Source organism: Amblyomma mixtum, chromosome 3 (genome assembly GCF_055824585.1).
Source record: "Amblyomma mixtum isolate Tamu chromosome 3, ASM5582458v1, whole genome shotgun sequence".
NCBI lineage: Eukaryota > Metazoa > Arthropoda > Arachnida > Ixodida > Ixodidae > Amblyomma > Amblyomma mixtum.
The window spans coordinates 46,347,830-46,370,057 of record NC_143014.1 but is presented as its reverse complement, the minus strand read 5'-3'; the positions used below and the strand labels follow the sequence as shown (position 1 = coordinate 46,370,057).

At 48.0% G+C, this 22,228-nt stretch overlaps 1 protein-coding gene across 3 annotated transcripts in view; it reads left to right on the top strand.

The window, feature by feature from the left end:
- LOC149350035 (uncharacterized) overlaps positions 1–21,640 on the top strand; it is a 55,347-nt gene extending 33,707 nt beyond the window's left edge. For all 3 annotated transcript variants that reach the window (XM_089579043.1, XM_089579046.1, XM_089579044.1), the window contains 9 exons: positions 873–955; positions 1,732–1,846; positions 3,966–4,199; positions 7,698–7,855; positions 8,168–8,279; positions 14,625–14,906; positions 16,174–16,317; positions 17,492–17,587; positions 21,529–21,640. In XM_089579043.1, coding sequence (XP_089435169.1) covers positions 873–955; positions 1,732–1,846; positions 3,966–4,199; positions 7,698–7,855; positions 8,168–8,279; positions 14,625–14,906; positions 16,174–16,317; positions 17,492–17,572 — 1,209 coding nt within the window. In that variant the 3' untranslated portion in view covers positions 17,573–17,587; positions 21,529–21,640. The remainder of the gene's footprint in view (positions 1–872; positions 956–1,731; positions 1,847–3,965; positions 4,200–7,697; positions 7,856–8,167; positions 8,280–14,624; positions 14,907–16,173; positions 16,318–17,491; positions 17,588–21,528) is intronic.
- Positions 21,641–22,228: the final 588 nt, after the last annotated feature.

Here is a 22,228-nt window from a genome sequence, read left to right as displayed (position 1 = left end):
CTGTACTATCTTCTCCTTCATCTTCCTGTATTGTGTTCGCGCTGCTGATACATATGAATCGCAGCCAACTAGCCCGCACATGGTGTTATTCAAGTACATTTCTTGTTCAGCGCTCTGTACTATCTTCTCCTTCATCTTCCTGTATTGTGTTCGCGCTGCTGATACATATGAATCGCAGCCAACTAGCCCGGCAGATGGTGTTATTCAGGTATATACCGGCGCTCGATCCACCGTGCCGCTACTCTCCAAATGTATATACGTGTAGAAACACTCGCGGCGCGTGTTCTCACTTGCATATCATGGTTTGCTCACTTACAAAGTAGATCGCGGTGACAGGTTACGGGAGCGTTTCTACTGAGCCGGAGAGCGCAGGCATCCGTGATGTGACTTAATCTCCGCAAGCACGCCGGCTTGGTCATCGTTGCTGCCGCTACACCGCCGCCGTAGAGAAAATGTTTCTTTTGCCCTGGCTATGAAGCACACCCGCAAAATGTTAAGAGAGAGAACGGGTTACGGGCGTGTTTACTAAGCTCGAGTGCGCAAGCACGGAGACCGCTGTGCGCGTCGCTGGTGCACGTCGTCTGCCGCCTTCGCTTGCTTGGAGGTTGGCCACTAAGCGACGGAGCGAACGTCGCACGTGAACAAGAGTCTATGAAAACGTCTTTTCGGTGTCCAACTTCAGAGTATGTGGATATAATTATCTGAATTTTCTTGTTTTTAGTATCATCCTAATGTTTCGAGAACCTCCGATAAATTTTTTCTTCCGCGCTTTTTTCCAGCACTCAAAATTTGACGGAAATTTTACATCTCTAAGCACGTGGTAATGACAACAAATGAGAGTAACTTTCGTTTCCTTTGATTTTCTGCTCCAGGCAAAGGACATACCTCTTTGCGACGCGTGCTTCCGTCGAGAGTCTGACCACATTGCTCAGGAGTGCGAGCACGCTTTGTGCAGGTAAGTGCTTCTGAATGCTGCGTTACACTGCATGTGTGCAATATCGAGAAAGTCAGGAGCATGGCCCCATAACCACCTTGAAGTTTCATAAAACTCGCCTGACGCTGTACATCTGTGGTAAACTAGTAAATTTATCACCGCATAACGGCATCCTGCGGAGCATGCGATGGCAGGTGAGGCTGTGTGCAAGGCGCGCTCTACAAAAAGATACCGCTATTGTGAAAAGGCCGAAAAAAGACTCGAAAATTTCGAATCCCTGCGCCCGCGAGCATCCCTGCATCCGAGAACATCTGTCCAGAGCCCACCTACAGAGTAGTGATGGACATTTACTTCGCCGTGCGATGGGCTTGCTTCTTTTGTGGACAAATTTTTTTTTAGGGTACATAAATAGATCAGAGGCGCGAAGAGGCATGAAGTTTAAGCCGAAAGAGATCCGGCTGCTTGCATGAGACTACTTGTGCGCAGCGCGGTGGAGGGTGCAAAAGAGACCTGTGATTAGACACCGAGCGCAGTGTAACAGCGTTGCTGCCGAAAGCCATATGATAAGCTGTTAGGAGAGTGTAAGGCCACTGTAGGGCCACACTACAGCCTGCTCTTCTCGAGATTTAGCCTTACCGCAAATGAATTTCGATAGGGAACGCGCTTTTAGTCGGTGTCAAACGGCTACAGCGGCCACGTGATGGAGGCGCACCAGCTTTTTCTTTAATGTAGCGAACTTTAACAGGGTGTGACTGCTTATTTGCACTTCGTTTGCCTGCTTGCATGTGCGTTCCAAGCCAATGCATCCAGGAGCATCTTGAAAAAGCCACAGTCTACGGGGGCATGTCATGTCCGGCACGGACGGATTCGAAACCATGCATAGGCCTTCTACAGGAGGAAGAACTCAATAAAGTAAGCGTCCAGCTCAGTAACGAACTTGTGCTGCCTCTCAGCCTTTTTTTTACTTCATTTTAAACTCCAGCTACGGTGGTAAAGAATGATTGTTCGCGGTGCATATCCTTCTGCATGAGCGCAGTCTGCAGACTCACATTTCAAGGGATGCAACAACGCCGCGCGACTTGATTATGTATCTACTGCAAAGCTTCGTTTCCCATTCACGTCTCACGCTTATGCATCCATGTTACTACGAAGTGTATGGTAAAACTTTGGAGTTTATCTCTTTATTCAGCAGCTTAAAATAAACAAACCGAGTATGGAACCAGTCAAGCTTTGCATTTAACCGTATTGGAAAACTATAGACCAAGATTCGCAAAGCTTTTTTTTTACGTACGAATTGTTCGTGAACGGAAGGAGTGGAGGAGAGCCGGCTGTGGCTTTCGGGATTGTCTAGTGCAGGGGTTCTGGCTAGTCACAAGGCGAACATACGAACGAGAAGCTTTTGGATCTAGGACCGAGAGGCGTTGGTCGCTGGTTTAGCAAGAACACCTCCATCAGTCTGGCACATGCTGCGCTGCTTCAATTGACAGTAGCTAGCCTGTTCCTTACCCTTGTTATTGGGTCTCGTTTTTGCTTTTTTTGCTGTTCTCATGACGAATAAATTCTTGCCTTTTAGCCGGTAAAGGTGCCAGAGGCCAGCCTAAGCTTCACAGCAAACAGCTTTCAATGGAAGCCTTCTGCCGATGTTCGATTCCCGCGGACGTCGTTTTGCCCTTTCTTCTTTCATTTTTTTTTGCACTTTACCCTTCGCTTTATGATTAGCCTTCTGTAATACGCACCGTATTAATTACGTGTACCGTTTCCCCGCGATTTCACTGACTTGTGACAGGTTGTTTATACAAATAACCAGCTTCTCATCCCTTTAGTTCTCGCTCATCGTACTCTATACAGCTAGGGTACACTACGGGCGATGGTTCAACGCTGCGGAGCTTCTTTCGTTCGAGCAAGATAGAATGGAAAGAATCTCGGCCTTTCAGCGGCAACAGAATAGAAACCCTAATGAATGCAGACTGAACGAGAAGACAGTGCAGTTTTGTTTCTGTGTGTACAATTCGTACGCATCACAACAACACGTGTAAAGAAGAAAGCCTCAGTGCGGTGATTAACGTTTCGACAAGGAGTCGAAACGGTGGCCAGCAGACCGAGGCTTCTCTCCCTCACCTTGCTCAAGTTTGCACTTCGAGAACCGTCTTGCCCTGTCTTATGTCCACTCAATATTTTGAAAGGAGTTCATTAGTTTCCCGGCTCATGTGAGCAGAGCGTGCCCCAAACTTGTGTGCAAATTCCTTGGCTCGGAAACCACAACGGAGGGGTCGTTTCAGGGGATAATCTAGAACCCTGCATAGTTTTAAACGCTCCAACCGACAATATCGTGGACTAACACTTACATTAAACAGGAAACGAGAATTTTTAAAGACTGTTTAAGCGGCAACTTGTGCACTTATGCAGGCTCTAGAGGACAGCCCAGAGCCGTTAGAAGGGCGCCGCTCTGTGCAGTATACCTTTTATGGATCGTTCCGCCTGCTGTGGCAACACGGGATGTGGTAGCCACATACCTTCCAACGCCGGCGGCAGGGGGAAAACAATTGCCGTACTCTGAAAAAGTTTCCCGTGACTCTACCTGTCGTCTTCATCAACTTTCATCAGTGCGCAATTGATCCACAACGCAACGCTTATTGCAGTGCCCTCAAAAGCTGCGTTAAGCGATCGCGAAATTTTGTAGTCTGCTACCAAAAAGGTCCCCGACCACTGATTTCGGCGATCTTTGCATGGAGCCTGACCTTGAAATCCTAGCCTCGAAACGAAAGCGAACTAAAGCGACGCAGCACACATGCATCGCATTTGGCCAAGTAACCTCAATCGGCTGCAATCTTTTTTTTTCTTTCTATATAGCCTCTGGGTTAGCAGTAGCATTCCAGTGTAAAACGTCCGGGCCTCTTGCTTACCGATCTGTGGTGTTTGGCTACAGTTTTTCACTAGTCGGTTGTCTCAAGCTTTTCTCTCAGTACGGTCACATTCACGATCAGCAGTATGTAGGTATATCAAATAATCAGTGCGTTTTCTTTCCGCGCAGACCGTTCCACCGAGGATTTTGAAAAATCTGCGTAAGAAGGGCGACTGGTGCGACTCTAAATGTTTCGACAAGAGGTGTTCCCACGCCTTCCGCAGAAAGAAGGGAGTACAGTCCTTCATCTGCCCCATGTGCCGGCGTCAAAACTGTGCCGAGTGCCAGGCCGTTCACGTAGGGATGACCTGTGCACAGTACATTCAGAAGTTTGTAGCCGACTTGGACTCCGGGAAGCTCGAGGTAAGTTTTAACAAGCGCTGCATCAACTCGTCTTTGTCGCGGTGGAAAAGTGCCCTTTTCAGCAGCAGTAAGGAACGCTAGCGCGTGCAAGCATATGTATTAATGGCGGTAGCCTGTCGTGCCGTGAGGTCCCATGGTGCGGTCCAGGCGAGCTCTTCGCTGAATGCTGCTCTTGTCCAAGAAAGCATGCAGCACTAGGAACTATCCACTTTGTGCATCATTTTACTCCGCGAACACTGAGAATCCGACCAGCTGCGCCCTCACGAACGAGGCGGCAGCTCAAGAACGGGCTGAGTAGTCGAGGTGGCGGTGGCACGGTGGCAGTTTTCACCACAGCGTTTAAAACATGCGTCAGGCTTGGTATCTCGATAGACGCAACCCCACTCTCATAAGACGGACTTTGCACCAGCTGTCTCGTACAGCGGTTGCAAAATAATGAGGGGAAAAAAGTACCTGAAACGCACAGCACACTCATAAGCCCCGCCACCATTTTCCTGGAAGGCCATCGCTGAGGACAAGAAGTTTAGGGGCCGCAAAAATAATTTACATAGCAGCGCTTTGTGCTTCTTCATTTTTCCTTCAATGCCAGGAACCATTAAATGGCAGAGTGGTGACAAGAGTGTAAAAACTAGCAGATCAATGCAATGTTACCCAAAATTTATTTTATTTATTTATTTATTTATTTATTCACGTTGCCTCACAGGCTCCAAACATGGAGTATTGTGTGAGGGGGGGATTACATAAATAGGGGTAATAACAGGAGCATGAATGACATGATTATATAATGCTGATTGACTGTTAGTACTCATTAAACAGTAAGAACATCATTACACAATGCCAACTGACTGTTAGTACTCACCATAAAACAATAAGAACATCATTACACAATGACAACTGACTGTTAGTACTCACCATCAAACAATAAGAACATTATACAATAGTTATTGACGCGTCAGTAATTAGAAAAAAATGGCTGTTATTTCGGTCCTAAAAGAAGCTGGATCACGAATATTGACGATGTGTTCCGGAAGACCATTCCAGTGAACAATAGCCTGCGGCAAAGCGGATGAATTGAATGCAACGGTTTTACCTGAAAGGCGTTGGAAGCTGAGATGGTTGTTTAAACGGCGCGAGGTGCGGTGAGGTTGGGCAAGAGGGAGAGTCGAATGATTAGTGCTATAGACTATCTTGTGAAATAAGCAGACTAGGGCAATTAATCTTCGTGATTGCAAGATCAATGGAAAGCTAGCTACTATGTTACACTAAACTGCTATATTACGCTTAAAGGGTCGGTCTACTGACTTTTATCGACCATATTTTTTTTGCGGCAACCGATAGCTCTTTACTCAAATTATCGTTTAGCCAGCTGTGGTGCCAAGCAGTGCGGTAGAACCTTTTAAAATAGAATTTATTAATGTGGGAACACATCTGTATGAGATTGTAGTCTCATCTGGCAACCATCTGGATTTCCGCCGCGCGACGACAAACATGGCGGCGCCCGTCGATGCCGGACCTCTCGCTTCGGACTGAATTCTCGTTGTTGCTGCCTTTTTCAGTGCGTTCACTGGCCGTAAATGGGGCGCCTGTCTTTCGCTTCGTCTCATCTCGCCTATAAAAAAAACATATAAGAGATAAATTTGCTTTATTTTAATAATTAAAGAGTGACGATTCTGCCGCTCCTAGGCTTAAGTGGAGAGTCGGTTTGTTTACAGCAATGGTTCCCGTCCTGACGACCAGATGGCGCCACTATAGGCTGAGTTTATTTTTGCGTCTCTGCTAGCATACGCTGAACTAAAAGTGGGAATGTGCCTGCCTTTTTACGTACGTGTAACTATAAATATTCATGTGATTTACAGAAAAAGCGAGCGGTACGCCTTCTACAGTTTACTAGAACAAAACGTGCGTTTCTCTGACATTGGGGCATACAAATGGTACGTAGTATATTCACTTATGCTTCTACAAAAAAAGACTACCACTTTCTTGAACAAAATGAACGTTTGGGGTCGCCACCATGCCTTTTTACGCGACTTTTAAAGCCGAAATAAAATATAAATTCCTGCCTAAACCGGGCGCAGACCCCTCGTTATTGATGTTATAGGGTGCCAAATACCAGAATATGCCATTATTTATACACTCATCTCGGTGAGTAGACTGACCCTGAAAGGGTCAGGCACACGTAAAAAGGCAGGCACATTCCCACTTTTAGTTCAGCGTATGCTAGCAGAGACGCAAAAATTAACTCAGCCTATGGTGGCGCCATCTGGTCGTCAGGACGGGAACCATTGCTGTAAACAAACCGACTCTCCACTTAAGCCTAGGAGCGGCAGAATCGTCACTCTAATTATTAAAATAAAGCAAATTTATCTCTTATATGTTTTTTTGTAGGCGAGATGAGACGAATCGAAAGACAGGCGCCCCATTTATGACCAGTGAACGCACTGAAAAAGGCAACAACAACGAGAATTCAGTCCGAAGCGAGAGGTCCGGCTTCGACGGGCGCCGCCATGTTTGTCGCCGCGCGGCGGAAATCCAGATGGTTGCCAGATGAGACTACCATCTCATACAGATGTGTTCCCACATTAATAAATTCTATTTTAAAACGTTCTACCGCACTCCTTGGCGCCACAGCTGGCTAAACGGTAATTTGAGTTAAGAGCTATCGGTTGCCGCAAAGAAAATATGGTCGATAAAAGTCAGTAGACTGACCCTTTAACTACTATGTTGCGCTAAACTACGATGTTACGCAATCCGATGTTAGCTGTGTTGAGGGAGATTCTGAATCTTACTTCTTGCTTTTGCAATATAACAAGTTTCAAAGACTTGTCAGCATCGGACTTTAGTAATACGTTAGTTCTCCCATTGAGATTCATCACAATGCGCAAGGTGCCTTCGGCATTAATTGCAGCACGCATACTCGGCCAAATCCTTCACTTGCTTGAGTGTTGCAGTGCTAAATGCACACTGTAAAATGCTTTTCTTGGGTAAACCGCCGGAATATTCATGCGGAATATTCATGCTGCAAGCAGTAAGACTTCGGTGCTTCGGACACGTGACCACTGGAAGACTTTTAAGAAGCACCAGTCGCGGTAGTATCCGCTGGATAGAAAATGGATGCATTGTTGTCAAACTGAAAATGCTGGCAACGGCTTTTGCTGGCCCCTGCACAACGTAGAATTTTCACAGGACAGAAGAAAAACGAATTGAGGTGCAGCCGAGCGGATAGTTTTCACGCCAATTCGCTAAACTCAGAAAGCCATAGGATGGCATCATCGTTCACTATGGACGGTGGCAAAGACGACCAAAGCCTGCATTACAGCGGAGCTCCTGTCACCCGGTAGCCAGCGCTGCCGTCAGGGCACAGAAAGAAATTAGCCCGCATGGGTCAGCGTTTCCTAACTGCACTGGCGGGCTTACATGGATTTAAGTGGCTTAAGCTGAATCGGCTAAACATCCCCGCCTTTCACGTGTTTTCAATGACTCTCCTATTTTTCTCACCAGAACCCTGAAGAAAAAAAGAAGCGATTACAGGAACAAATTGCACTTTATGAGCGACCCTCCATACAAACGACTGAAGAATTTGAATGCACCATTTGCCTAGTTGAAGTTGAACCTGGCAAGGGCATCGTACTCAAGAACTGCCACCACCAGATTTGCGAGTAAGTATTTGCCGTCAGGGAATGGCAGTTGTGAAACGCGCACGATCACATCGTTACCATGCAGGAGTAAGTTTTTTTTATTCTGTTAGGAAGGTGGAAAGGGTCAATCACAAAAAGATTTCCCTCTGTCAACACAGAAGCTAACCATGTGCAATATATTACAGGTTGTGCTGCATACTCAAGTTTTTATTCATCTCTATCGCCAGCAACTACGCAAAATATGTTCATAAATATCTAAATTCTCCAAAGCAACCGCTTGCCTATTGGGGTCACTATCCTAAGCTTCGCTTTCTGTGCATGTTCGCTGTTCAGACAATGCCTGGCGGACACCGCCAAGAACTCCCCAGTTGCGGAAGTTCTGTGCCCTTGCAAGAGCGGCGATGCAGACTGCCAGATGCCCGTCCTGGACAGCGACCTAAGAGCGGTGAGACGCAGCTTTGAGCTCTGAGATCGGAGTGGGCTTCTTTTTAAGCTTCTGTCTGTCGTGCAGTTCGCTGCAGCTGATGTCTTAACTTTTCGTCTTCAGTCAGCCTGCACGATTTTTAGAAGTGTATGGCAAATAGCAATGTATCGTGTCTTTGCTGGAAGGCTAGGGGATCTATTAATTTTCAGCTACACACCGCAGTAACTCAGCGTCCATGGGGTTTCGCTGCCGAACATTTACGTTCGAGGGTTCGTCTCCTAGTCGCGATGTCCGCTTTTGTTCACATGTGCAGTGCGAAAGATTATTTATCCTGTGTAGGCTGTGCTCCATGCGCGCGAACTCTCTCGCGGATTCCCCAGGGGCGGCGGCGACTACCAACGACGAGCGGTGCTTTTGCCTGAAGTGTTTTGCGTGTGTCGTGTTACGAGTACAACCCGGGAGGAATTTCCCGCGACCTGTCAACAGACGCGCTTAGTTGAGTTGCCGGGTTGTTGCTCAGGGACACATCGCGCACGCACCCCGAAGCCGTTAGCTTGGCCGCCTTGGTTTTGTGTGCATTAGCTTTTTGTATGGGCTCCTCGAGCAGCCGTCATCCCGGCACCTCCAAAATCGGTTTGTTATGAAATAAACGTGGCAGATGGCGGCAACGACGGTTAACCGGCAGTGAGGAGGCCCGCAAGGTCGCTGTTAAAAGGGAACAGCGCAAACACAGGACACAGGAACGTATATACAGAACACAGGCGCTGTGTTGTACGTTCATGTGTCTTGTGTTTGCGCTCTTCCCTTTTAACAATGTTCAACCAACTAGCCCGCAACACCATCCTTGCAAGGTCGCATTCGGGCCGCCAGACGCGGCCGATGCGCGGACCCCTGGGGTTTTGAGGGGGGTGCGTGTAAATTTATTGGTTTCGACAAGACAGCCCATGACGGACCGTATGTCCCAGATGCGAACAGCGAAGGAGGGAAGCGCGATCAGGGCAGTGCGCGCCGTTCGGACTGGGTGTTCGCCTTCCCTGTGCTTCCGCTGGCGTTTTTGTGCGTTTGTGTCACTGTGCTATAACCAAACGGAAACGGGTAATGTCTACATGGAATTCGCGCGGTGCTGGCGAGACAACAACCCCGTGAGCACCGGCGTGCTATTGGCTCCTTCAGTTGTAACGAAATTCTCCTGATTGGCTCTGACGAGCTCATTTCCTATTGGCTACAAAATGGGTCCCCAGAATGCTGGGCAAGTGGATTTGAGAGCGAGTTTTTGGCGCAAAATGGAGATCCCAGGGCAGGTCGCTGGTGAGCGCCCATGCAATAATGTACTATCGAGAGAAAAAATAACAGACCCCTGCCAGCGCGTGTCGATCCTCGCCAAACTGCATGCGAGCGCCACCTGACGAAGCACTCCTGGTGCCGAGACCGGCGCACTGGTGCACGCCGCTCTCGAGCAAAGCTACACAATGAGCGCGCTGCGCCGGTCTCGGCACCAGGAGTGCTTCGTCAGGCGGCGCTCGCATGCAGTTTGGCGTAGAGTCACTGGAAAATTTTTATAGTATCGCAATCCTTTCCTGCGTGCCGCCGGCGCGGCGACTGGCTGATGCGGGTCACGTGACTTTGCGCTGCCATATCCCTTCCAAGCGCGCGGGCGGAATACATGCCTTCTGCGGGAGTTCGTTTTTTGGGTCTGTTCGTGGACGTGTAAATGCGAAAAAATTCCAAGGCGTCATGCCTGGCTGCTGTGCCTTTGGGTTACAGCAACAGGTCTGAGTCGGGAAAAGCGTTTTTTTTTGCATTCCTGAAGGAAAAATTGATCGGCAACGGCGGTGAAAGGGGCGGGAAAATTTCGTGCCATCAAAGAACACCCGCTTGTGCTAGGTAAGCTGGTTGAATAATTTGTTACACATTCTGCTTGTTTAGCCGCAAAATAAGGGTAGCAAATACGCAAGGTGCTCATGGTGCGCATAATTGAAACAGATGTTCACATTTTAGCGCAGTATGCCACACGCGCGCGGGAACAAGCCGCGTCCTTTTTGCTTGTGGTATTGTGCGAAACCCACAAATTAAGAGAACTATCTAGCCAGCCGGTTACAGATCCGCCTGTATTCAGTTATGCAAAAATACATACAATGTGCACGCGCGTGGTTGCATGTGCGCACGAGTGTGCAACCGCGCTTCTTCGCTGTTGGCTTTTTATTGTTAATGTGGATATATCTGAAATTTACCTACACATTTTATGGGTTTATAGGTGCATCGGGGCTCAACGACCCGAAGCGACACATTTTAAATATTAGTAATTTTAGTTAACTGTTCCTGCAGTTCCTAGCAGACTTGTTAAAGTCGATGCCGTTTTTGACTAGAATAACTGGCCAACTATAGTAGGATACCACTTAAAAAAACAGCAGTTACTAACACTCGTCTTGTATTACTCCGCTGGCAAATCGCAACAGTAAATGAAATCAGCTTTTTAATGCTTGACTATATCGAAAAATCCACGTATGAAAATTCTCAAGCTCATAATTTTTTTCTTGTGATAAGCTTCATGTTTAGGTAGCAAGAAACGTTTAAGCAGCGTACTACTTTTACGTCGTAGTGGAAATCTGTGCACGGAGGCTGAATGTGGGCGGAGCTTCGCTGCAGACTTAAGTTGTATCCGACTATAGATTTGTTTTGTGTTCGCGACTATGCATCCTTTGCAAACACATCACTTCCTTTAAAAATTATGGACACTAAGAATTAGTGATGTCTTTTGCATTAATGCCTTCTACTTATTTTTGTTTATGAAACATTTCGTGGCGAGTGATATTGAGAAGCCCAGGGTCGATGTTAAAAAGAAACCGAAATCGAGGGCAGTTCCAAGCATCTTTGCACTTCGAAAACCAAAGACTCCACGGAAGGCACCTTTACGCGCCCCTCCTGTTTACCGGAAGGCCACACGGCCTTTTCTGCTTTTCACAGCCAGTCACTTGTAAACACCATTCCAGGTAGAAGACGAGGCGATCGAAACAAGGATGTGCGACTATGAGCGCCTTGCACTTTTCGCTGCTTCACTAACACACTTTCTCACTTTCCGCTCACCACACGATACCGGCTGGTACTGTTCTGAACAAAAATCACGAAATATTCCTGTTTAGCTGGACTTAAAACTAGTTCCAAGGCGACGGCGACGGTCACTTGCTATTCCGAAAGCGCCGGTCCGGTGGCCTGGATGAAAAATGGCGACTGCCGGCTGTTGTTGCCAGCAGAACTAGCACCTTTGCTGTACTATAAAATTTTCCTGTACTCTAGTTTGGCGCGGATCGGCACGCGCTGGCAGGGGTCTGTTATTTTTTCTCCCGATAGTACATATTGTCCCGAAGAAGTTGTCCAGTCTGTTCCGCAAGTTGTCACCGGATCACCGAGCCGTCAGAAGACTTCAGTATCAAAACAATCGATCTTCGATCACCAACACTGATCACCTTCAAATATAAATCGCTTCAAAGAGGCACCAGCCTGGAGTCATCATCTTGAGCGTCGATACGGCGCCTACACCAACCCCGGAAGAGACTAATTTGTTCTGTCCGCGGGAGAAAGGGTTCGCCGACCAGCATCCATGGCGGACCGTACGCTGCGTTGCGTGGCCACTCGGGGCGTCGCTGGGGGAAGAAGGCTTCTTCCCTGGTTGGAACGGCGGCGGTGAAAAGGTGTGACAGTACACCGCATGGAATGTAGATGGACGGACGCGCGGACAGACGGACGGGCGGATATACCACGATGGACCGACCGGTCTCGAAACGACTGTGCCCTCTTCTATTCCTAGAATTCGCGCCGGGGTTTGAGTTGGTGGCCTTGCTGGACGCGGTGCTTAAAGTTAATCCTGGTCGACGACCGATGCATCCAGGGCCGGTTATTCATGGTGCTGCATTTCTCTCCGCCAACACCAGCAAAGCTTGAAGACCGTGATAGGATGGACATCGCCATCGGAAGTGCGCGCCCTCGTCACCGGAACCGCTGCGAGAGGGAAAAGGTGCCACCTTCAACGGTGGGCGGCTTCCCAAGGCATCAAGAGTGGCCACTTGATTGGACAGTGATGAAGTGCAAAGCTTCCCCACCTAGGGGTATGGGGACGACCAACCGTATTTAAGCAGCCGGACGGCATGTGTGCAAAAGTCTTCTCATTTCTACTTGTATCTCACGTACTCCTATGACTATGTAACATTAACCCCTTTGTAAACTCCTCTCCTCGAAGCCGTCCCTCCTCGCCACATCACAGCATCAGCTTTTCGAGACGGGACTCCTGGATCTCAACCTGTCCTATAGATGATACAGGCGAACCAAAGCCCCACATCTAACAGTCGCTTGCGTCGTCGCTTCTGGATTCGCGAAAAATTTCGCTTCTCGCCTGGAACTGCCTCGCGCGAACCAACAGTCACAGTGTTTGCGGAAGCCAGCAGTCACTGAAACCAAGGAGCATAGAGGATATCTTTTTGTTTTTTCTTTAATGTGTAGTTTTCATCAATTGGAAATTAATGAAAGTAGAAAAAAACACATGCAGCCGGTGCGATCCGAACCTACGACCGGTGTATTTCGCGTCCGGTGCTCTATCAATTGAGCTACAGCGATGGCTGTTGTATCTTCTGCTTTCGGGGGTATTTATGTGTAGTGTAACCTAACCTTGAGAGTGTTCACCAGCGCCACCCTCGTCCATAGCAGCGGACATAGTACGTCCTGCATTACCGCTAGTGCCACGTAGGAACGTGGTCGAACGGTGAGGGTGGAAGCTGTGCGAGCACCCTCTTACGCTACCGGTGGCATCAAGACTGCCAGATTCGAGGCCGTCGATGAACTGTTCAGCAGATAAAGAAATGAACTGTTGGCTTCCGTCACGTATGACATAACGAACACCTCTTTCCATTCCCTTGTCCGCGAGGCTATAGTCAATCATACCGTTCCTGGCCGTTCACGCTTCTGGTCTGTCATAGCACCCAGCAGGTGCGCCGGATCGGGCAACGCAACTGCCGCTTCACTGTAGGATAGAGGAAATATTCGTTTTGCAGTGGCTGTGAGGGTTTGCCAAGGGTAGGCAACTTCCATATACACCACTGTCCAGCAGACACAGATATCAGCGCCAATTCCTCCCATAGCGGCCGGAGGAAAGCCAGCTAGAGCACCCTATCGTCGTCATGGCAACGGTATCCAACAGAAAAAAACACCCCCCGAGCGGGATTCGAACCACCACCATCGAAAAAGAAAGCAGCTTCGTATCGCGGTCATTCACACAATTCGGCCACGGCAGCAACCTTATCGCGTTATGTGAGTGGGCAGGAATAATTCAATTTTAAGCACCAGTTCACCTCCAGTCGCCTGGTGCGCTGAAGTAGTTGAAACCGAAACTAACCACAGTTCACTACCCCTGGCCTATAGCTGCGAGATCCATTGTTTGTCGAAAGCGAAGGTGTAAGCACATCCCGGGTGGGCTGCCGGTGGGCTCGTTCCCTATAGGGCCACTCGTCTGCAGCGGTGGGTGGAACATTACCGGCGGCGCAGATGCACACTTGCATAGTTTGCTTTCTCAAATAGGCTGAGGTGCGCAGGCACCCCGCGAGAGCACATCTGCGCTGCTGCACGTCGTGTACGTACAGAGGGCAAAACGCATGTCTAGAACACGTTCCGAGCGTGTTTCGGGCTCAACACGCGATAGCTAGCGATAAGATTTGGTAAAAAATGGACTGGATGTAAACATGGGCAGTTAAACTCATAGAATTTAATCGTTAATTTTTGCCTTCTTGGTCGCAGCGGCTTTGGCAGCGGCAGAACACAGTTTGTTTGTTCTAGGCATGTGTTTTGCCCTCTGTACATGTCACCGCTTGCTGTTGCTTGCATGGGGCTTGTCCACTAAGTGACGCAGCGAGAGACGGTGCTTTTGCGTCAACCTGTCGCGTCACTCTTTCTTGCGCACATGGAGTCCTCTCTTAATCCGGAGCCATCCACTATGCCTTGCCTCGTGGCTCAGACCTAAATTGGGTGTGTTGGGAAATTTACGATGCTGACACGCTTCTGGCTGTAATACGCATAGAGATACACTGACGAATAACAGTGGAGGAATGCCACAATGGCGCTCAGGGTCGCGCGAACAAACGAGTGGATTCAGTTCTTCAAGAGATCGGCTCTTTGCAATGGAACTGTTCCGACATAAGGCGCAAAAAAAAACTTTTTTTTTTAACGCATTATGCTCGCAATTTCCAAAGGTGCTCAAATTAAGCGGAATACATAATTAAATTTCCTTAATGCTCTCTTTAGCTCAGTAAAAGCGTGAGCATGCATGCGTGAGCATGCACGTTTATTATGACAAAGTGCCGAGGTGTGCTCCTTCCGTTCCAGTGCCTGTCGGAGGCGGACTACGCCGCGCTGCAGGAGCGGGGCCTACGAGAGGCCGAGAACACCAGCAAAGAGCCGTCCTTCCATTGCAAGACGCCCGACTGCAAGGGCTGGTGTCTGCACGGGCGTGACGTCGAGGTCTTCGACTGCCCTGTCTGCGCACAGCAAAACTGCCTTCGCTGCGAGGCCATCCACAAGGACATGAGCTGCGCCGACTACCAGACCGACCTGAAGCGCAGAGCCGAGAACGACGCGGCGGCCAGGGCATCGCTGAACTTCCTCGAGGTGGCTCTCTTGCTTGTCCTCCATAGGAACAATGCTATTGGTGATTTATTTCTGTACCTTTTTGATACTATTACGTCCGTTACGATACGTTCAACGTGAAAAATGAGCCGACGCTGAGGCAGCGATCGAATATCGAGCTACACCTAACATAGGTCGCCGTTTCGAATTGCCAAGAGCTATAGACTCTAACTTGCTATGCTGCACGGAACGCAAAATCGTATGCCATCACCCTGAACACTCCGGAAAAAACTATTGAGCCGCAGTTTTCATATGAATATTCGTAAAGACGTGGAATTTGGGGTACATAGGTCGCCGGTTCGAATCCCTCTGTAAGCTGGGCTCTAACTTAACTAGCATGTTCATGCTACACGAAACGCGGAATCGTATGAGACCATCCGGAACAATCTGCGGCAAACGGTTGGCCTAGAAATTTTACACGAATGTCGGAACTAAGTGCCCCGACTTAGGTGCCTGCCAGACAGGGTATATATACCGGATCGACGTACCTTAATTTCCAGTTGTGGTGCTCTAGCATCACGCTGCCGCCTGTTATTTTATTCCATTATGTAACCACCTCGGTTACCATGACAACCACTGGGTTATGGTTTGCGTTATAACGCATAACACTTAGGCCCGAAACGGGAGAAGTAGAGATTAATGCTCTAAAAGTTCTACGTGCGCCACTGGTAACCACACTGCAGCCTTCTGGCAATCACATAAATGACATAAAAAAGAGACAAATTTCATAACACAGCTGAGTATTAAGACGTTTCTGGCTTGGCTAGTGGGGTGATAAAATTCGGTTTCTATTACTTTGTGCATACCAGGACAGGACCACGATCTTTCCTGTGCACTAGTACCCTCTGCTGATGCGTAGCAGGACTTCATTCTTACCATTTGGGCCCATTTCAGAAACTCTTACTGGTCACTGAGGCTGCTATCATTCGTGGCGCTGATTAAGGCAGATGCGACAAAGTTCCGTTCTGACCGCGTCTCTGCCGCAGCTCTGGGTGCACCCGCTTTTTAAAAGATTCAGCTTACTTGCTTAAGACGTCCTTCTATTCTAAAAGAAAAAGAAAAAATTTTAGTGCATGCTTTGAACTTGGCGACGACTGGAATTACGTAGATGATGCCTCTATATACTTCACGAAGTTATGCTCAATACATAGGTCAGTTATTCTAGTGTCTCCCAACTGAAGGCGCCAGTTTGTCACGTCGCAGGCTTATGTGGACCAGTGAATGACACTTAATTCTCTGCTGGTCGCAGGAGATGCTGAAGACCGAGCAAGCGATGCGATGTCCCCAGTGTCGTGTGGTGATCATCAAACGGTCCGGGTGCGATTTCATGGTGTGCACCTCGTGCAAGACGCAGCTGTGCTGGGCCACTAAAGGAGCCCGATGGGGACCTGGGGTCAGTGACTTCTCTTCCTTTCTCATTATCGCCTTCGCAACGCTCAGTACGATGCATGCAAGATGAAATATGTGTATGCGGCGAACGAGTGATTGATAAAACACAGACCTCATGTTTGAGTTCCTTGACACGGTGTGCACTCATCACCCAAGGAAGTCATACTGTACAAGCATGATTGGAGAGGGAGGGCTTGTCCTGTGCTTATAAGGCCAGATGTCAATGTGACTTTGTTATCTTCGCGGTTCTTGTGTCCGCTGGTCAAACTGATAGAGGCAGGTGAAGTGAGCATAAGAACTTAATCCGCTTACGTTAAGATCCTTTGCCTAAATACGCAGATCGCTTCGCTCTCGGTCAGACTAGCCTCAGACGGTCGAGCATCCATAGAGGGCATTTGTGGCAGTGTTGCAGCTTTGACAATGCAGAAATAAGACAGCTCCATTCACTAACTGGAGCTTAGGAGCTCCAAGAGCCTCCTAGGTATTCTAAAGCAAGATACCGAATCAAGCAGTGGTGTGCGCATTTTTTAGCTCAAGTTGTGCGTAAAGCCGGCCGATGGTTTGAAAAGCAGGTCCGCGATGGCATTTGCTGTCTGCGTAGCTATGCAATGAATGCCAATAGCCTTTATCGCTGTATGACAGACAGATGGAAACGCCAGCAACGGGTCGGATTCCTAACCGTCTTATTAACTGGCTATTTTTTTTTTCGGGCGGGTTCTTTAAAAACCGTTAAACTAAATATCAGGGTGACATTCACCGAATAACTCTTCTGTAGCCGCAGTTCATAACTGGCCAGCCACAACTTTGTTGTTAATGACTAGTGCTCGGGCCCTGGCCTGTCATGTTAGGTAGCTTGCGTGAGAAAAGTGAACATGACCGCAGATGTACAAACTTCATCGCACCGCGAATCATTAGACTACCAATGTTGCCCTTCGTGGGTGTTTCGTACTTGCACGTGAGCAAAACTAATTGATTTAGCACGCCCCACTAGGTGCACCATTCGTACTTTTACTACTGTAATACGCTCCTCACTCCCAGTAACTGTTTTCATCCATTATCATTTTAACCGATAAACAAGGGGTAGCCACACCTGTGGTGGTGGGATGGTTAAAAAAAGACACTAAACCTAATGGGGTGCTCAAAGTACATGGGAAAATTCCGTGCCTACTTCCTCGCAGGGTCAAGGAGACACCAGTGGCGGTTGCAGATGCGGCGTGGGCGGCGTGAAATGCCATCCAAAGTGCACAACTTGTCACTAGATGCAGGAACAACGCGTAAGTAGCAGACTCTTGTGGCCACATCGCTATTTTTGTAATAGGACGCCACAATAGTTCTACCAATTTGTGCACCTTGTCTACAGTCGTTCCCGTCACGTAAGCGTCTGCCCTGAAAGAGCAGCTTCATCTATCCACCCTCACCTCACGACGAAGTCTCTTCCACCTACGAACGGTTGTGAACAATTCATCACCGGACAGCAACTTCGTCCTACTAACGCATCCACATCTCATCACATACAACCTAAAGTGCATATCACCAACGTACTCATATAATGAGCACAGAGCAAGCGTTTTGCTTACGCACAGAAAAAGACAATCTAGCTTTCTGTTCATGTCACGAGAGGGTTCGAACATTCCCATTTTAAGTCCGCATCGACCATTCCTCCTCATGTCGTTCCATAGTAAAGGTACTCGAAATTTAGCACCACGAACTTGCAACGGCTGCGAAGGTCTTGTGAGGCTATAGCATTTTGTAAGCTAAAAGGTTACTGATGTATCCAATATATCGTGGATAGAGAAGGCGGAGATATATGTCGACATAATTTTCGCAGGCCTTGCATACCTTGGCTGATTAAGAAAAGTATAGTAATTTGCTCGAAACTTATTCGCAACAGGTACGTGACTAAGCGACCTTAAGACCACGTGCGCACAACTGTGCCGTCGCGAGGAATAGACATCCATCCCCAATCCCGCCTTAACCTCTTCACTACCGGCGAAGGCGGAGGCAAGAAAACCACACTTTTTCTTAGAAGTTTATTGCAGACCTCGTCAACATACATAAAAAATTATGCTGAAAATTTATCATTTTCATGTAGAAAAATTGTATCCACAAATGTGGACATCAGTTGCGAACACAGCCGCCGCGGTGGCTCAGCAGTTATGGTGCTCGGCTGCTGACCCAAAAGACGCGGGTTCGATCGCGGCCGCGGCGGCTAGAATTTCTTTGGAGGAGAAATTCTAGAGGCCCGTGTGCTGTGCGATGTCAGTGCACGTTAAAGAACCCCAGGTGGTCGAAATTTCCGGAGCCCTCCACTACGGCGTCTCTCATAGCCTTAGTCGCTTTGGGACGTTAAACCCCATAAACTAACTAAACTAGTTGCGAACACAATGTCATTCATGAAGGCAGGTTTTGGCATGGAGGCGCGTGGAATTACATTTGGTGCATCGCACCCTAGTTTCTTTCTGGGCAGTTCTTGTTCCTGTACCGCATCGCGTTCTGGAATTTTCAAAGTTCTGAAAAATTTTCGAAACGATCTTCGCGGGCGCCTTGGTCAGGGAGATGTACTGGCCTTGCGTTGTGTTGCGCAGGTCTACTGCCGCTTCTCACAGCTCTGGAGTTGTGAGCTGGAACCGCTTTTATCATTCTTTCCGATATATGTCTTGCTTGAATTCAAGGAGCGAGGCGATTAGGTTGTCCGGCACATTCATGGCTCTAGCATAACGGCGGAATTGAATCCGTGCGTTGCTGCCGGCCGTATCAATAAACTGTGCTCAGAACCTAACGGTCCACCTACTGGTTTAGATTTTAGTTCTTTCCTGCGAAACCTACCTGTGCGTGAAATCCTCACCTCCCATGCCCCGGTTATGTTGTGAAAAAAAAAAAATAGCTGTCTAGGCAACGACAGTTTTTCTTCTCCCAACGTTCGAAGTCTCTTGTACGAGCCCATCGGATTAGTTCCGACGACGCTGGATAAGAACATAACAGCCTTGCTGTCCTTCCTCTTAACAAGGCACAGCTTTCCACCCACACGCACGTGAGAAGCTGAGTCATTGCGGTTCATTGCGTTTTCATTTGGAATCTTTACAGCAGCCGCTTCTTTGCAGTTCGCATTCACGGTTCCTGCCAGGAACTGTGCACGTTTGAGAGGAAAGTCAATAACGGCCACACCTGCGAAATATCTGTCGTGAAAAGATGCGTGTTTTCTTCAGTTATAGCCTCTATGAGCTTCCTTACTACTGCACTTCTCAAGCCATACGTTTTCATGTCGTTCAAGGGGACTGTGTCCTTTCTAGTGTAAACAAGAAGACAAAGTCCAGACCGTCTGGTAAAGCCATAACGAAGTTTTTCAATCCGAGTGAGTTAGGTTTTGAAGGAAGGTAGGACCTGAAAGCATACCTGTCGAAAACTGGAGTCATTTGCTGGGTGATGGACTTCCTTTGACTGTGGCAGTGAAAAGCAGGCAGTTTGGAAACGTCAATTGGACGCACGAGACGCAATTTGTCCTCTCTTCGCACATCCGTAATGGCAGAGGAATCCATAAGATGCTGGTGACGGTGTATCTCACAGAATCTGTTTCCAGTCATATTATCCGCAATGAGAGTTTTTCGGGTAGATCGCGACAAGTATCGGCGAACTTGTGAAAGGCTCACCACGTCTGTCTACCTAGAGGTGAATGACAGCAAGCTTTCTAACTTCTAGGGTGTCGGTTTTCACTGGAGGATGGTCGCGCTTTTGTGGGGAGTACAAGCTGGTCTGCTACTCCTTTGGAGAATTCCAGGGGAAAATACTTTCAGAAATACTCCTGAGGCGACAGTAGAGGCCGGTGAGGCAAATCTTTCCTAATTTAACTTTTCTTGTCGTCTTTCCTTTTAAATATGCCAAGCGGCCGTCGCGGTGGCTCAGTGGTAATGGTGCTTGGCTGCTGACATAAAAGACGCGGGTTCGATCCCGGCCTTGGCGGTTGCATTTCGGTGGAACCAAAATTCTAGAGGCCCGTGTGCAGTGCGATATCGGTGAATGTTAAAGAACCTCAGGCGGTCGCAATTTCCGGAGCCCTTCACTACAGCGTCCTTCATAGACTGAGTTGCTTTGGGACGTTAAACCCCCATAAACCAAACCATCTGTCAGACTCAGAGATCCGTGATTTTGAGGTGCTTTCGTCATCCCGTTTGCACTTGCGAGATTGACCAATTGCGGCGGTACCTGTGTTTTAGTTCTTGCTCTTTTCTACCTTATCTGAGCTTTGTTTTCTGTAAGAGTTGTCTGTTTTGTGATTAGGTCCTTGTGTTCTATCATTCAAGTCAACTTCAATTTCTCCTCAGTGCTCCTTTAAACAACTGCTCGAGTGGGCAGCAGGTGACAGCTCTCGGACAGCAGCTTAACCATGACTTCCTCTTCTAGCATAGCGACATTTGAATGCTGCTGAACGACTCGCTTGACCGTACGGTGCTTCTAAATTTTCGCAACAAATGAGGACGCTGGTAACGAAGAGGTGAAGTGAAGCTCCGACAGTGTATACCTTTACGTCTGTACTTTCTTATTTCCTCGTTACTACACTGCGGTACCTTTGAGAAGAATCACAAGCAAGTGCTTTCAGAGCTCTCGCTGCTCTCGAGATGCGGAGACTCCTTACGGCACTTTTCGTAGCCTCTCAGTTAGCCTTCTCCGTCACACAAAGATGCAGGAGGAGTCATTGATTTGCAGGGGCAAGTATTGCGGATTCAATCATGCACTGACTGCATGCACCGCTTCTTACGTTATCATACACCCGCCGCGGTAGCTCAGTGGTTATGGCGCTCGGGTGCTGGCCCGAAAGACGCGGGTTCGACCCCGGCCGCGGTGGCTGAATTTCGATGGAGGCGAAATTCTAGAGGCCCGTGTACTGTTCGATGTCAGTGCACGTTAAAGAACCCCAGGTGGTCGAAATTTCCGGAGCCCTTCACTACGGCGTCCCTCGTAGTCTGAGTCGCTTTGGGACGTTAAACCCCAATAAATCAAACCACGTTATCATGCTCCTCCTCGATGTCCAGATCTTCAATGAGAATTCATACATGCATTGCATCGATATTATTGCATCTAGCGAATACAACTTCCGTTCATAGAGGAAGCCTCGCGCTCTCTTGTGTGGTGTTGTTTAATGGCCGTTTTTAGGAAGCATCATGCATCTCTCCGAGCGAATATGTATCAACTACTTCTGTTTTATGCTTGTTTCTTCTAGGTAGGAAACGGTGCTGTGCGACCAGGCGTCCCATTCCTGTTAATATCCTGGCCGAAAGATGTTTCTATTATAATTCAAAATCTGCTGGCTGTAATAAAACAGTTCTCGACGATTGATTGTACATGCCTGCTAACTGTGACGAAAGAAAAAATTAGGATAAAAAAGAACTTCGTGTTCAAGTCCAGTCTTGTTTATTTTCTTTCTTTTTTCTTTCTCTTCTTTATTTTTTTCCAGCTTTCATGGTGCTTTTCTGTTTGTAAAATGCTTGTAAAAAATAGCACCTCGTGATGTCTGCGAGACTGAGCCCTGCACGAAATAGAATTTTTGCTGTGTATGTGTCCTTGTCTGAATGACAAAATGTTGCGTGTGCGAAAGGTAGCAAAGAAAGTTGACGGGGCGCAGATATATAGGTGGCCTAGCCGATACAATTTCTACCTGCTTAAGAACAGAGGATATGCTGAAGTTAAAGAAAAAGAGAAATGAAACATCATTCATAATGTTGCGGAAACCATTACGCTGGTTGTCTATGAAGTGCGAGAGAATTCGTCGTGATACGGCGTACCTCACTATGAACAGAACCACACAATGGGAGTATCTCTTGGTGTCGATCTTGTGCACGCGTGAGATCCGATGGAAAAAGTAGTACATCTCATACGCTGCGAGACACTCCAAACCTGTCTTTCATGAAGTGCTTCGCCAA